The sequence below is a fragment of the Mauremys reevesii genome, linkage group 5 (genome assembly GCF_016161935.1).
Source record: "Mauremys reevesii isolate NIE-2019 linkage group 5, ASM1616193v1, whole genome shotgun sequence".
NCBI classification, from domain to species: Eukaryota; Metazoa; Chordata; order Testudines; family Geoemydidae; genus Mauremys; species Mauremys reevesii.
The window spans coordinates 64,552,852-64,567,658 of NC_052627.1; the positions used below are offsets into that span (position 1 = coordinate 64,552,852).

The 14,807-nt window shown below is 36.2% G+C and overlaps 1 protein-coding gene across 6 annotated transcripts in view; it reads right to left on the minus strand.

The window, feature by feature from the left end:
* The window catches only part of FSTL5 (follistatin like 5), an 879,952-nt gene that overhangs the window by 32,977 nt on the left and 832,168 nt on the right, over positions 1 to 14,807 (minus strand). For 5 of the 6 annotated variants that reach the window (XM_039541912.1, XM_039541914.1, XM_039541911.1 and 2 more), the window contains one exon: positions 11,178 to 11,302. In XM_039541912.1, coding sequence (XP_039397846.1) covers positions 11,178 to 11,302 — 125 coding nt within the window. Of the gene's footprint in view, positions 1 to 10,219; positions 10,588 to 11,177; positions 11,303 to 14,807 lie in introns of those variants that run through there. The other variant, XM_039541916.1, reaches the window with a different exon arrangement.

Here is a 14,807-nt window from a genome sequence, read left to right on the forward strand (position 1 = left end):
CCATTAAATGAGAATCCTGACTTTCAGGACAAAAATTAAAAGTAAGTTTCTAGCACTTGTGGTTGCAGAGAAAAGCCTGAAAAGGTGAAGTGAGTGTGCCTTAAAGGCTCAAAAATACAGAAAGAAAATCTAATTCTATTTACACCAATTTCCTGATGTTCAGGGGTCTGACAAATGATTTTTGAAACCATGGGGTTGGCAATTTTGAAGTGTGGAAAAACTTGGGTCTGACTAACTCACAGAAGTGTAAATCATGAGTAGTTCCACTGACATTAGTGAAGTTGCATCAGTGAAAAACCTGTATAATAACTGTGAAGAAATCCAAACCCTCTTAGAAAAAAAATGATTGAACAACAGCTCCTGTATATCTGATGGACCTTGGGTTATAGTCTATATTTTTTATTTTATAGTTCAGACACAGGAGTATATGTCTGATAGATATTTCAAAAAATACAATCCACTTAATCCTTTGCTATTAACTTGTAGGTGGAAAAGCCACCAAAATAAATTTAATTAACTTGTGGTCATTCTGTGCAAACAATAAAAAGCTTTTAAACAAACAAACAAATAGAAAATCTGTCCCTTAGCACATACACTGAATTTAATTTAATAATCATGCTTTGGAAGCTGACAAAATGGGTAACTGTTAAATGTCAAGATCACTTCATATGTCTTGCCATCACTTGCCATAGTCTTTATAATTTGATTTTTCTGAACTATGTATGATTAATTAGAAGGGCATTAAAGAAAAGTTACCTGCTGCTCTTTGAATACCATGGGCAACAGGCTACGCCTCTGTGGGTTAGTTTTCTGCTATACTTGAATGCATTTTAGAATATATTACACACATGTGCTTTATTTCCACGTAATGCTACATGCTGCTGTCCCAAAAAATTATTTGAAATAATCGTTTATTTGGCCAGTTCTAATGGAATGGGTGCCCATTATCCTTCCAGTACACCTGCCCTTAAAGATATTTGTGCAGGCATTAGGGAAGAAGAAACATATAGGGTGAAATTATAGTGTAATTGAAGTCAATGGCAAAATTTCCATTGACTTCATTGGGGCCAGGATTTCATGCACACAACTTATTTATGACCAGATTCTAGCTGGTGCCTGAATTGCTGTAAAAGGAATATAGGGCACAAGGAATTTCCTTTCATCACCACCTTTGTGCCACAGCACACAGCGGGTCAGAAACCCACATGTTTCTAACAGAGTGCTAAGCATCAATTTTGATAAATAGCAATACTGAAAGAGTTAGGTATGTACTATCATCTTTACTCAATTAACAATTAGCAGCTATACTTCTATAGCCCTTGCAAAATTCTAGCCCACTCACTCACAACAAAGATTTTCGGTAGGTTTTTTGGGTGTGTGCGTGAATTAAATCAAATATTCTTTTTTTCTTTATCATCAGTTTTCATGATATAAAGGAGGCAAGTAAAATTTCATGTCTGAAATGCTGGTCAATTTTCATGTTTTTTAAGGCTAATTTAAAAAATGTATTATTACTGGTTAGCTATGTTGGAATATCTGTTGTCTGTATAAATCAATGACTTTTAAATAATAATAAAGAACACAAGGTGAATTTAGAAATGAATTGCAATCTGTGGCATACTACAAAATAATGTTTATTAATTTTCTTTTATCTATCAATTTCATTTGCAAACAACGGTCAGATGAATCCACAGACCTAACTTGAACTGTTACACCAGTTCATTTCTTCTATAAATACCGGATGACCTATACAAGCTAAATCTCTTCTCTGTTCATTCTTTGTATTGCTTTTAAAGTACAGATCCTGGAAGGGCACAATTTAAAACTAGAGGCAGATAAAGTCTTAAGGAAGGTTTCTATCAGTCTCACATTCTTCCTGTAAAAGCTATTTATGCACCAAATTGCACTCTTACCTCTTTTTTGGATGGGGAGAAGGGATATAGGAATGGGAAAGAGGGCTGAAAAATTCTGCAAGGTTATTTTTGCAGTTTCCAGCTAATGCTCTCCTCACCATTAAGTGGTTTACAGTGAGCATGGGCCTCCAAATTTTGCAGCTCCTGCACAAGTTGTTCTGTCTCTGGCTGCTCAGAGTAAGTGTCAACTGGATACTACAGTTACTGTTAATTGCAGTTGCTCCACAGATTCTCCTCCTCCTCAGAGAAGGCCTCTGCTCTTGAAAGTGTGGATCCCACAGAGTTGGGGCATATTAGCTTCTTTTGGTCTAAGGTGGCATGCTGTGGTGCTGCTGAGCCTTCTATGCCTGTGTCCTTAAGCACCACCCGAAATGACTTCCCCCTTAGCTTACATTACTGCTGAGAAGCGCTGCTTCCTATATTATAAACCCATCATTAATATTTTGTTCACTAATGTGCATGAATTGGCATAAATTATCATTTCCCTTACTCAATGTTCAGTAGTATTTGTAAAATACTAAATTGTGGTCTATCATCTTTGAACTAGACCACATTAGCTAATTGGATATACAATCCAGAATTTAATTGTATCTCTTTGTTGTTGTTTTGACAAGGATAGACACAGAATTTACTGCCTGCATCATCTGATTTGCAAATCAAAGCAAATCAAAGCAAAATTTCATGATTTCTAATCTTACAGGATTTCTGAAGCAAAGTGATATTTTTTTAATGTGCTGATTTGCATTTGGTTCAAAGAATGTACTTCCAGTCTTTCAGCTATTCTACAGCAGTGTGAGAGCCTATGCTTTGGAATGAAGTTGGAAACTTTGTGAGTTTTTTTAATGCATTCATTCTTTCCAAGTGGCTCACTTTTTTAGGAACTCTTACAATGTTGTATTTCCAATGACTTTTTAATGACGGCTCAGTTTTTAGAAAGTCTGGCGTGAGCAAATGAGTATAATTTCAGAGTGGATATTTCTCCTATTATTATCTACACAACAGAAAGAGAAGAATGAGACATTGCAAACAGAATATTTAATTTTACTCAGATCACGAGCTATCCCTCACTAGTGGGTTGATTGTTCATTCTTTCACAGATTGAGGCAGGTAACTATGATGTTCAAAATGCTTGCTAAAAAGATTAAAACAGCTAAAGAGTTAGAGAGAATCCATTACAATGAGTTCATTTAATATTGCTTTGAAACATTGTACAGCAGTGTAATATAGACTTTAATTTATTCCAATTATCTTTTGTTCCCTTAGATTTATGAACTGCGGAACTGAAATAATCAGCCCTTGTGCTCCTTAGACTTCTAAGAACATACTTTAGTGGGCATTGCAAAAATAATCTTTTTGCAGCCATCCCACACACTAATTACAAATGTCTATTTTTATGATAAGGAACAGATATTAAGAGACAACATAATTGCTTGTATTGATCTATCTTGGCAGGAAGAGTGGTTCATTGAATGAAATTTTCTTCAAGGGAAATATATGAGGCCAAAGACTGAAGTCCATACTCAATTTTTACAGACAAATCTCCAAAGGGAATAAATTGGGTGTAAGTTTGTCTGAGTAAAACCTAAGTAAAACAGAATAAATGACCTTGGGATTCCATTTTAACTATTTGTCTACTTGTATGACCATGGTATCTGAGTGCCCTTGACTGCAACAGTGGGATCTACTTTCAGGCTGTAAACACTGAATATGTGAGTAGAAGAAACTATATTTTTACACACATGTACATGCATGCATGATTTAACTGAAACCAGAAATGGGCCAATATGTTACAGGTTCTAACAAAGTAGCAGTTGATAACAGGCTACACATTTTTTCAAGATTTGCAAAATTCAAAATAAAAACAAAAACCCTCAGTTGAGGACTATACACTCTTACCACCAAGCCCTCAATTATTTATAGGTTTCACTGGTGCCTTAGTGGGTTGTACCACAGTGTCCTTCCAGCTTGTGATCTGCCCGAGATGGAATTCTAGTGCACTGGACTCAAGTAGCAGATACTAGAGTCTCAGGAAACAGTGCAGAAGTCACTACACAGTCCCGTTGAAGTCAATGGAACTTTTACTTGAGTGACAACTTCAAGCATGTGTCCTTCATTTTTTAAGTCTCAAGGGAATGAAGGTCCTTTGCTGTCCCTTGGAGGAATTCTCACATGCATGGTACCACCTGTCCCAATGTAACTGGCAGGGGGACTTGCCAAGCCATAAAGTGACATAGAGATTATGGGGTTAAATTCACATGATTTTCAGAGTCTCATCAGGGAGTGCTTCCCTGACCTTAGAGTAATTGAGGAAATCTTAGGTTTCCTACCTGCATTTGAGAAAATCAGGCATGGATTTGGTAACTAGAAAAAAGGACATGGTATTCTGGAGATATTAGAGCTACCTTTAACAGACCTGCCCTTTATTGTATGGTTTGCTTTGGTGTTTAAAGATGGTTAACTGAAAGTAATGTGGCCAGAGTCTGGTAGCTTGCTTAACATTATTTTAGCAGGGGAAAGGAGTAGTTTGACCAGACCAGAGGGAGAAAGGCACACCCTATGCGCTTGGCCATGCTGAAAGATAGAGTAGGAGAGGTGCTCAGCCCTTTGCCTCCCAATGCTGGGGAATAGTTCAGTGGTTTGAGCATTGGCCTGCTAAACCCAGGGTTGTGAGTTCAATCCTTGAGGGGGCCACTTAGGGATCTGGGGCAAAAATCGGTACTTAGTCCTGCTAATGAAGGCAGAGGGCTGGACTTGATGACCTTTTCAAGGTCCCTTCCAGTTCCAGGAGATAGATATATCTCCAATTATCCTTATTATAAGGAGAGGGGCCTGGGGGGGCTTCAGGAACAAAGCAGGATACTTGCTCCACCCACTCTTGCCAGTCATCCGGCTAGCTCAGGGGAAGGAACCAACTGGGTTTGGTCAGCTCCTGAGGTCTGTCCCCAGGCCTGGCACAATCTTTGCTGATGTCCAAATGGCTCCTACTCTCTCTCTCCCTGGTACTTAATTGTCCTGAAAATAGCATACCTGGGAGTCCCAGTAAGCTGTTAGCTAAGCCATATCACCCCTCAATTACAGAGGAAAGTTTGGGAAGAAATTTTATATCAGGACAAGCATGGGCCATTGCTCTGAGGATTTTCAGTTTTTATTGTTTTGCTTTTTACTTCCTCATGATACCTGGGAAGCCTTTTTGGGTGGGATGGGCTTTGAGAGTCAACACAACATTTAGCTGGTGTCCAGCATGGGATTAGTGTAGCTCTTAGTTGTAGTGTAGTGTAGTTCATGGGATAAACCTGTGCACAGGACTCAAAGCATCTGCTTAATTCACTTTTTGTAGAGTGAGAGTAGGTCTCTTCAGTTTTACATGGGTCACAGAATTTCCCCTCCAACTTCATTCCCTAACAAGAACAGGAGGAATCAGAAGGCTATCTGTGGCTGGCTAGACCTTTAGGGTACTGAGGGGTTGAGGCCTTGTTTGTGTTGTTGTTGTAGCATAAAGCCATATTTTCCTCTATTGGACCACCCCTTTGCCTGATGGAATTTATCATACTTTTCATCCTAGCATTAATTCAGATCAATAAAAAGTTATGGTCTGCTGTTTAAACCTATGTACTGTGTGTTGTGTCTGCATTCATCTGTGTATCTGGGTCAAAAACCCTGGAAATAACTCCAGATTCCAATTCTGGATTAGCTTTAGAAAACACATTAAAATAATGTTCAGACAGACACTAATCTGGTCCTATCTCAAATATTATTCTCAGGGAATAATCAGAAGCACCCAGATTAATTCAACTATTCAGTGAAATAGACACAAAGTTTAACTCATTTTCCCCCCACCAATCCATTTTCTCCAAAATTCTTTGCTCTAATGTACTAAGTCCACATCTCTCGGAAGTCTTTTAAATGCTTAGGAGCTTTGAAAACTATAGGCCAATGCTCATTTAGGTGAATGTTTGAAGTACTCAGTGGACAAGTCTTGCATAATTCAGTTCTGTTAATGCTGCTAAGGAGCAAGGAATACCTTTTAAATGACAAATGGATAAATGTAACAACTAATTTTATATGTCAGATTTTTTTAAAGAGTAACTTAGAAGCAGTGTATTTTTCTTTTTTAAATGTAAAATTAAAAACAGCAAATTGCTAGGGGTGACCAAATATAGTTCTGTCAGTGTTAGTCTCATTCAAATGAAAATATAAAACTCATCTGTATTTATATAAAGTTTTAAATAAGTATATAATTGTGTTAAAGGTAAAAATGAGAAAGAACTAAGAGTCCACCATTGCTTTACATTTCTCATTTTCATTTATGTACATGTACGTACAAAACATATAGATGCTATCCCTCTCATACAAACCTCTTTAGCCTCTGTACTGCACAAATAAAAACTCAGTAGAAAGAGCATGATGTAGGTGATATCATTTAAACTACGTACGACATCTTTTGAGAGCTATAGTCTTTTCACAAGACAACCTCAGATTAAAAAAAACAAAGAAAAACACCAAAAAAAAAAACCAACCCTCAGATTTGTCCTGGACACCAATTTGGTAAAACATGCACATTCTGTAATCTGTCTCATCGTTCAAATAATTTAGTTTACAAGTGACAAATGTGCATAACTCCAGAAGGTTTTCTTTATGATGAAAAACTCTGCTCTTGCATGGTCAGTGGGGACTGAATTCTAACAAAGCAAAGAGAAGCTCTTGAACAATTAACACTATCAACTCACTCAGCCAGTGGGGTTATTTCCTTTGTAGCTGTCTCTTGCTATTCAAGTTCATGATGTGTTCTCCTGGTTGGTTTATACACAAAAGGATAATAAGCAGGAAATCTGATATTTGTTGCTTAACATCCTTAACACACTTGTGCTGTTATTGAGTATTTTCATTGCTCACTGATGACAAGTTAGATTTAGACAGTTTTTCCATACCACTACTAATTTGATGGATTTCTCTTTTGCAGTTAATTTAAAACCTTCCCTGACACACAGCTCATATAGTTCATTTTTTATTTAAACAAAACCTCAAAGTGTTTGAAAGTCAGGCACAATGGAAGGCGAATTCCTTAAATAATGAACAAATTTAAATAGATTTACTCCAGAAAAGTGGAAGAAAATATACAAATGTGATCTCTGTCTGCACCATTGCTTTTTTTTCCCTCTTTAAATACAAGATGCAGTCAGAGTTGGTACAATTTTAACAATCAAACTGCAGCTCTTTTTAGTGTCCAATTCCTTGGGAGGTAAAAGCTCCACATGTATGACTAAGGTCAGGATTTGTTTGATTGGAATGAATATTGGGAGAATTTGCAGAAATATTTGAACTATTGGTAATCAAGAATTTTTTCGGTGAAAATAATATGAAGAAAGAGGCAAAGGCAATAATTACCTCTTTGAATAGGAAGAAGTCATTTGCTACTCAGGATCAGAGGCTTTTAATGATACTGACAAACGATTTGCAAAAAACAATTTTTTATTTTGATTTTAAATACACTATTGATTAAAAATAAAGGACACTATTTGAACTTTTAGAAATTTGAAAATGGCATGTCCTTACTGGAGTTTTTTCTAAGCATGAGGAGGGTTGTCATTTTGGAAATATATTTTAGGGCATTTCCAATGCAGCAGAAACCAATCAAACTCTGGGGAATTAATTTCATTGGTTATATACATAAATCAATTATGTCAGCATAGAAAAAAATATTACAAGCCCTTTTGAAACAGTGACCATTTTATTTTAGACTATTTCTTGAAAAGAAATTGCAAAAGAAATTATAAGTTACAGAAATCAGAAGCGTCAAAAAATAAAATAAAATTCACTAATCCTAAAAGTTGTGTATCTTTCTATTTTATGTTGTCACTCCTTATCCTATTTCATTCTTTCAATATTTCACTCAATTTACGTCTTTTTCTTTTTTGTGTATTTTTAATTTAAAATTCAATGTGTACAATGTAATTTTTAGTTTTCTTTTTCGTCTTTCCTTTCATTCTGTTGGCTGTATTCCAAAACCCGCTGAAGTCATAAGAAAGATTCTCACTGGTTTCAATGGGCTTTGGATCAGGCCCTTTATCCTTTCCCATTCCCAGGTCACTGTTGGCTCTTTTGCCTTTTTTAGACTTGGGTAGGAGTATGAAGGTTAAATTATCTCTGTATTTAGCACCACTGAAGCTACTGCTGAAATACTATGTCTAGTTCTGGTCTTCACAATTCAAAAGGATGTTGAAAATGGGCAAGGGTTCAGAGAAGAGGCACAGAAATGATTATAGTGATACACTCAAGGATCTCAGTCTACTTAGCTTAGCAAAGAGAAGGTTAAGGGATGACTCAATCACATTTTAGAAGAACCTACATGAAGAACATTTACAATGGGCTCTTCAGTCTAGGAGACAAAGGTATAACAAGATCCAATGGCTGGAAGTTGAAACTAAACAAATTCAGTCTGGAAATACGATGCAAGTTATTAACAATAAGGATAATTAACCTTTGGAACCACTTCCAAAGGTGGTGGTGGACTCATCATCAGTGGCCATTTTAAAATCAAGATTGGTTGTTTTTATAAAAGATGCCTTCTACTTCTATCAGGAATTAGTTCAGGGAAGTTCTATGGCCTGTGTTATACAGTAGATCAGACTAGATGATCATAGCAGGCCCTTGTGTTCTTATAATCTATGAACCTACGTACATTTCCACATTTCTGTTTCTTGTTCTGACTGTAGGCAAATTAATGTACCTAATTGAAATGTCACCTCTGTTCCACTGTAAAAATCTGCACAAGGAATGTTTTATAGATATATTAAATTTTGGCCCTGATAAAGTTGGTAGCATCCCTTTAAATAAATGTGTCTGCCTAAATCTTTTTGTCTTTCATGGAAACAAAATAAATATATTTAATACTAATATGGTTCATTACAAAAATGGCACAATATGTGCCTATCTGAAAAATGTTACAATAGATACCTATATTTAATTTAGAAAGTTGACTCATTATCTTTATTCTGACAAAGCTTTTTACTGGTAGCCATGCCATGGGATGTAAAAGCACACTGTATTTTAGTGTTATGCTTAAGCTATACTGCTTAAACTGAATACAATTAGCAACATGTAGAAGTGCCCAACAGGATCCATTAGTTGAAATATTGCTCAGGAAGACAATTAAATGAATCAGCCCAGCACTTCAAGGTAGATCAATGCCAGCTCTGTCCTTTAAATGTTGCTCTCCATTATGAATTAAGGGTTTGTGGGCATCTGTCCAGGTAAGAACCATCACCACTGCATGCCATTAATGAGAGAATTCAATAGAAACTGAGTTTCCCCAGGGCATTAATGCAGAAATAAACAAATTATATTCCACTTATACTAGGACAAGTGCTTCCTTACTTGATTGCTACTTTACATAAACAGTGGCCATTGCCTTTAAAGTACTACTACTCCAAAATGTAGCAGACATAGTTTAATGATTTTCTAAGCATGACGATAAGGAATGTTTGTGCACTTATTCAGGGATAGTGTGTACTCATGTTTAAATTGATTTAATTAAAGAAATATGTGCACAGTAATGGTACTTGGAATCATAATTTATTATTCAAATGTGTTAATTTACATTTACTATATGTTTTCATTTACATATGACAGGGTGATAATTCACTTGTTATCTATGAATTCCATGGAAAATTAGACATTTTGCCTTTTAATGTGACAGCATCTTCAGGAGAACTGCAAAGATGCTTTCTGATACAAAGGACCAGATTCATCAAAGGTATAGGGAATATTTTTAGTTTTATGAATTTCAACAGCTCAGTCTCTTTCTTACTCATTTGAATTCAGAAATAGACACTGACAGATACTTCTAATGATAAATTTCTAAATTTCAGATTTAAAAGAAAGCCAATGCCAAACTTCTAAATATATATTTTAAAAAGGGAGAATATATATGATTTGAAATTATAGCTGAATCTCCCTCAGAGTGAATGATGCTTGTTCATTTATAGTGAAGATATTCCTAATTAAAGCAGTTTTGTACAAGTATCAAAAACCTTTGAAACTCAGAGTACTAAACAAAAAGCTCAATTATTTGCAACACTGGTTTGAAGTAAAAACAGGATGAGGTTATTCCGGGGCTGACCTTGCATTCCTTGAGCACACAAAGCTCCCAATCAGAATTAATGCAAGTTTTGGAGGAATATATGACTGAATTCTGCATCTGCTATAGATTGAAGCATTAGTAACTGCTATAGGCAAATTTGAAAAAAAAAGCCATTTAATATATCTGCTATATTTACATATATCGTTGGTTACAGCATATGGTGATGGTATGGGGACTTCTAGATCTTCTCTTTTGAAGTGAGTGGGATGGAGAGATTGGGCCGTGGGTGGAAACATGAGATTTTCTCCTTTCTTTCTCTTTTCAAATATTTCCCTCCTTCCCTCACCTCTTCACAATTTCTTTTTCCTCTCTGACTAACCCATGTCTCCATAAAATCCAACTGGCCACTTTCCCCGTACCTGGAATATTCATTTTACAGGCAGAGTTTATAGAGTCTGTAGGACAAATAAGCACAGTTCATGGAATTTATAGGTTCCAGTGGTTCAACTAGTGGATTGTTACACTCCTTGAGAGATACAGCTAGAGTCCATGAAATGTACAACCTCTTCCAGCACAGATTGTAATGAGCTCCCACTAAAACCAATAAGAGATGTACTTTTTGTCATGAAGAAACAGCAAGAAACTCACTGTACAAGAATTCATGCACATTCATTTGTGAGGGCACAATTAAGAAAGCAATTGGTTATTATCTAATGTAGTCTCTGTCAGAAAAGTTGTTCTTTGGTTATCAATTCTCCGGGCTCAATTCTGCATTGTCAATGGGACTGTCAAGTGTGTGCACAATGGATAGCAATATTAACAAACTGTTATCTGTGACCTTCATTCAAGGAAGCATCCAGACTCCACAAATAAATCAAATAACCAGAGAACACTCAATCCCAACATTATTCCATGTGTGGAGCCCTTACTGACATCAGTGGACGTTTTCAATATATAACAAGATCAGGAAGAAATATGCTGGTACATGGCCAAAGTCTGACATACTTAGTCTTTACTCAGCAAAATTCCCACTGAAGCGGGCCCATATAGAACAACATTTATTACTGTGTTATAAAGTTATCATTATTGTTTTTTTTTCAAACAATACAGTGCTTTCTTTACATGAGATGTCATGGTTCATTTGAAAGTTAATTACAAAATATTATGACTTATATGGAACTTACCTAATATGGGTGATGATTAGGGTTGTAGTTGGAATGAAAAAGTCATCCACTCTATCAAACTGTTTTCCCACTGGCTGAGTATGGATTGTGTGGTGAGAAATGCTCCCACTGGCCTGTGTTATTACCTAGAGTAATAAAAATAGTATTACATGCTTTAATTAATCCAACAATTAGTTTGAATTAATAGGGTTTGATTCAAAATAATAAGCAGGTTTAAAGAAACCCTCCCCCTGAACTGCACCATTGTCACCACAGGAATGCTATTATATGCAAGTCAACTTTAATAAATGGTAATAGTCCATCATCAATTGCCTTTTTATTCAACTCCTGTTTGCATTAATCTTTGGCTATGCTGATAAAGAGCAGTTCAAAGACAATGGAGTAAAACTGACCGGTATTACAGATTTTGGAGAATCATTGTGTGTCCAGGCTTTAACACTGTTGTAATGATCAGGCTTACACATTTATCCTAATTGTGAGCTCAATTGTAAAAGTGTGTAAAAAATGTTACTGTAACGAACAACAACAAATGTTGATGGGAAAAGGTGCAAAGTAAAACACAAAGACTGAATTAATACAAACAAAAAACTCCTACTAATATAATTCAAGAACTTTGTTAAAATTATGACTGGTAAACAAGAGACATTAAGGATCAGAAATTAATGAACTAAAATAGATGTGTTGGAAATTAGGCCTAGTTGGTGGACAAAATGATGAAGGCTACTCCTTTTGGGGTAGTTAAAGAGACTTTGGAAAACAACTGGCTACTTCACCATCATGCTGCTACCCCTATCTTCATTCTAATCCTGGAGAGATACCCTGATCAGACCAGGCCAGAGAGAGACCCAGAAGACGACACCACCTCCACCAGTTCTGGAATGTGAGACTGTCTTTCTTCCTCACACTCCCTATGTGTTCTTTTCCTTGCTAACCTTATTTCCTTGCTGTGAGTCTGTGACCAAAAAGAGGCAGCTGAAAGCAATGCCCTACAGCCTGATGCTGGTACAAATTTGCCATGTCTCAGAGTGACTAATAAGACAGTATGCTGTGCCTGTGTTTTTCCAGCAGTAAGGTTCCAAGTGAAAGCCAACATCAAAGACAAATTGCATTTTCTACCTTTGCTATTCTTTTCTCTTCCCTTTTTGAGTGTTTGCCTTGTTTTATCTTTTTAGGAAACAGGATTAATCTTTAACAGCAGCAGCCTCTAAAGTTCTAGACCATCTCAACTAATTTCTTTTTTCCCCAAAGAGGATAGTTACTACCATCTTTAATACCATCTAAGAGACTGTCAAACAAGATCCCCACCCGCCTCAAACTCTCTCCAGCTAAAGGAAAGGAAGACTCACATAATACTTTACATCTCAAATGCTTTAACTGTTTTTCCTTTTTTCTGTATCATTAATAAAAAGTTAACAAGATGTTGAGTGTTGTTTTTGCCATGGTACTAAGCAGGCTAAGGTCTCTGTGTACCAAACCTTCTTTAACACTGTTTAATGTTACACAGCGTTGTCTAACACCTTTCACTTTTTGGGCCCTGTCACACAGCAGGGTTCCCTCACTCTGTCCTTACTGCCAACAGTCTTAATGAACATAGAACTCATGGCAAGTTCAACAGCCAGTGCCCTATTTACAGTGTGAATATAAAAGAACAAGTACCCTGCTGCTTGAGGTTCTTACATTCTCCCTAGGCACAGTGTGAGAGAGGAGAGAGATCACATCTCCCTGAGATCCTAGGTTTCCTTGGGTATGGCTACACTGGTGATTTTATTTCTTTCTTCCAGCATTCCCCTCTTCCTCTTCCTGTCTCTCTTTTAGCTGTCCTCCCTTGATGAGCTGAGGCACCTTGTTAACTGGTTAATCATTCAGTCCTTAACTAATTATCTCCCTAATTTGCCCCATGTGGGGATGCTTAACAAATGCCCAGCCTGGTGAGTCAGCCTAAGGCTACTCTCACTCTGTCACCATATATTCCATCTAAATTAGTACAACAATCCTCATGCTTACCTTTTATTCTAGTACAGTTTTCTTAGGCCAAGGTCAAGAACAAGATTTTTTTTTTTTTAATTATTGCCTGAAATCAAGCTGCTGAATCCACAATGGGGCATCTAAATTAAAGGGCCAAATTTTCAAAATGCAAAGTGTATCCAGTAGTTCCCACCCCACTTGCACTCATTTTTTTTTTAAATCTTAGCCTTAATCTTTATACAGCAAAAAAAGGGGATGTATGGGGGAAGATTCTGTAAAGCAGTAGGAAAGGAAAAGGTAAAATGAAATAGCCAGGTACCCTGAAATTATAGTAGAAAAATATCAAGTAGAGCAGGAGATTACCATATTGTCATGATGTTGTTTTAAATAGAAGTAGAAAACAGTATGAAAAAATAAAAAAAATAAGTACAACTGTTGAAATGTATTTTTTAAATTGCTCTCCAGTGACTGTACTTAGAGTTGCACATGCTCACAAACATTGTAAAAGTGAAGCTATTTATTCTTTTATTTCCAAAAAACAGTTCACATTATGGGTTTTTGTTAGCTTGCCCACATCTCCATAAAGCCTGCATAATTTTTCTGAAATGCAGTTTAGTAATGCTACATCTAGGTAGCAGATCAACATGCTTAAAATCCAGTGAATGCTCCAACCAGACATACAGTCATAGTCAGTTGCAACACACACAGTCTACATTCAAAAGATAGGTTACAAGAATAATGTTTTGTAGCTGCCTGTGTCCCACTGCCATTATCAATTCAGTAGAATCACCCCTTTAGATATGAATATGATGAAAACAACCTTCAGTAAACAAATTCACTGGTTATCTGAATTACTTTTAGGTAGTTCACTTTATCACCATTGTTGAGATTATTAATATTATATTTAAAGGAAGACACACAAAATGTTGTGATTAAGCAGATTGTCAGGTTTCCATATAATTTAATAATTTTGGGATGAAATACTGTTTCCATGTAATTTTAAATCGCTTTTTATTTGCTGAATGAAAAAGTATTCCCAGTGAAAAACTAATCTGGGTATACAATGAAAACGGTCTTCCCCAAGACCATTCTGTTTAATTGTCTTAGTTTATATATATATATATATATATATATATATATATATATACATATATATATATATATATATATATATATATATATATAAAAGCACATAAACCAAATATTTTAGCTCTATTTTTCTTCTCTTGACTAGTGTCTTCCATTCTTTGTGCTCTATTTTGAGAGATGCTGCGATCTTCTTGGGAGGTGATGAACCTTCTAGACTCCCAGTGATGCCAGTGACCATTCAAGATCCTCCACACTCGACATGATCAAATTCTATATTTGCTATTTTGTCATGCATGCAAGTATCCTCCCAGGATATGCTGAGCCCATCAAGGCCCTGATTGTGGAAAGCATCCTTATTCAGGACATAAAACATTTCCTTAAATGCTGTCCTGAATAGGGATGGACATATATAAGGGCTTACGTGCTTAGCTGAATCAGGTCCCAAATTTATGACCTAAAAATTTTGAACCCAGGTCTCTAGATGGTAAAATGCCAGGACATGAATCTGTTATGTTGTTAGTGTTGCTAGTGCTGCTGGTACTGCTGTTTCTGGAACTTCTGTGTATTCTGCATCAG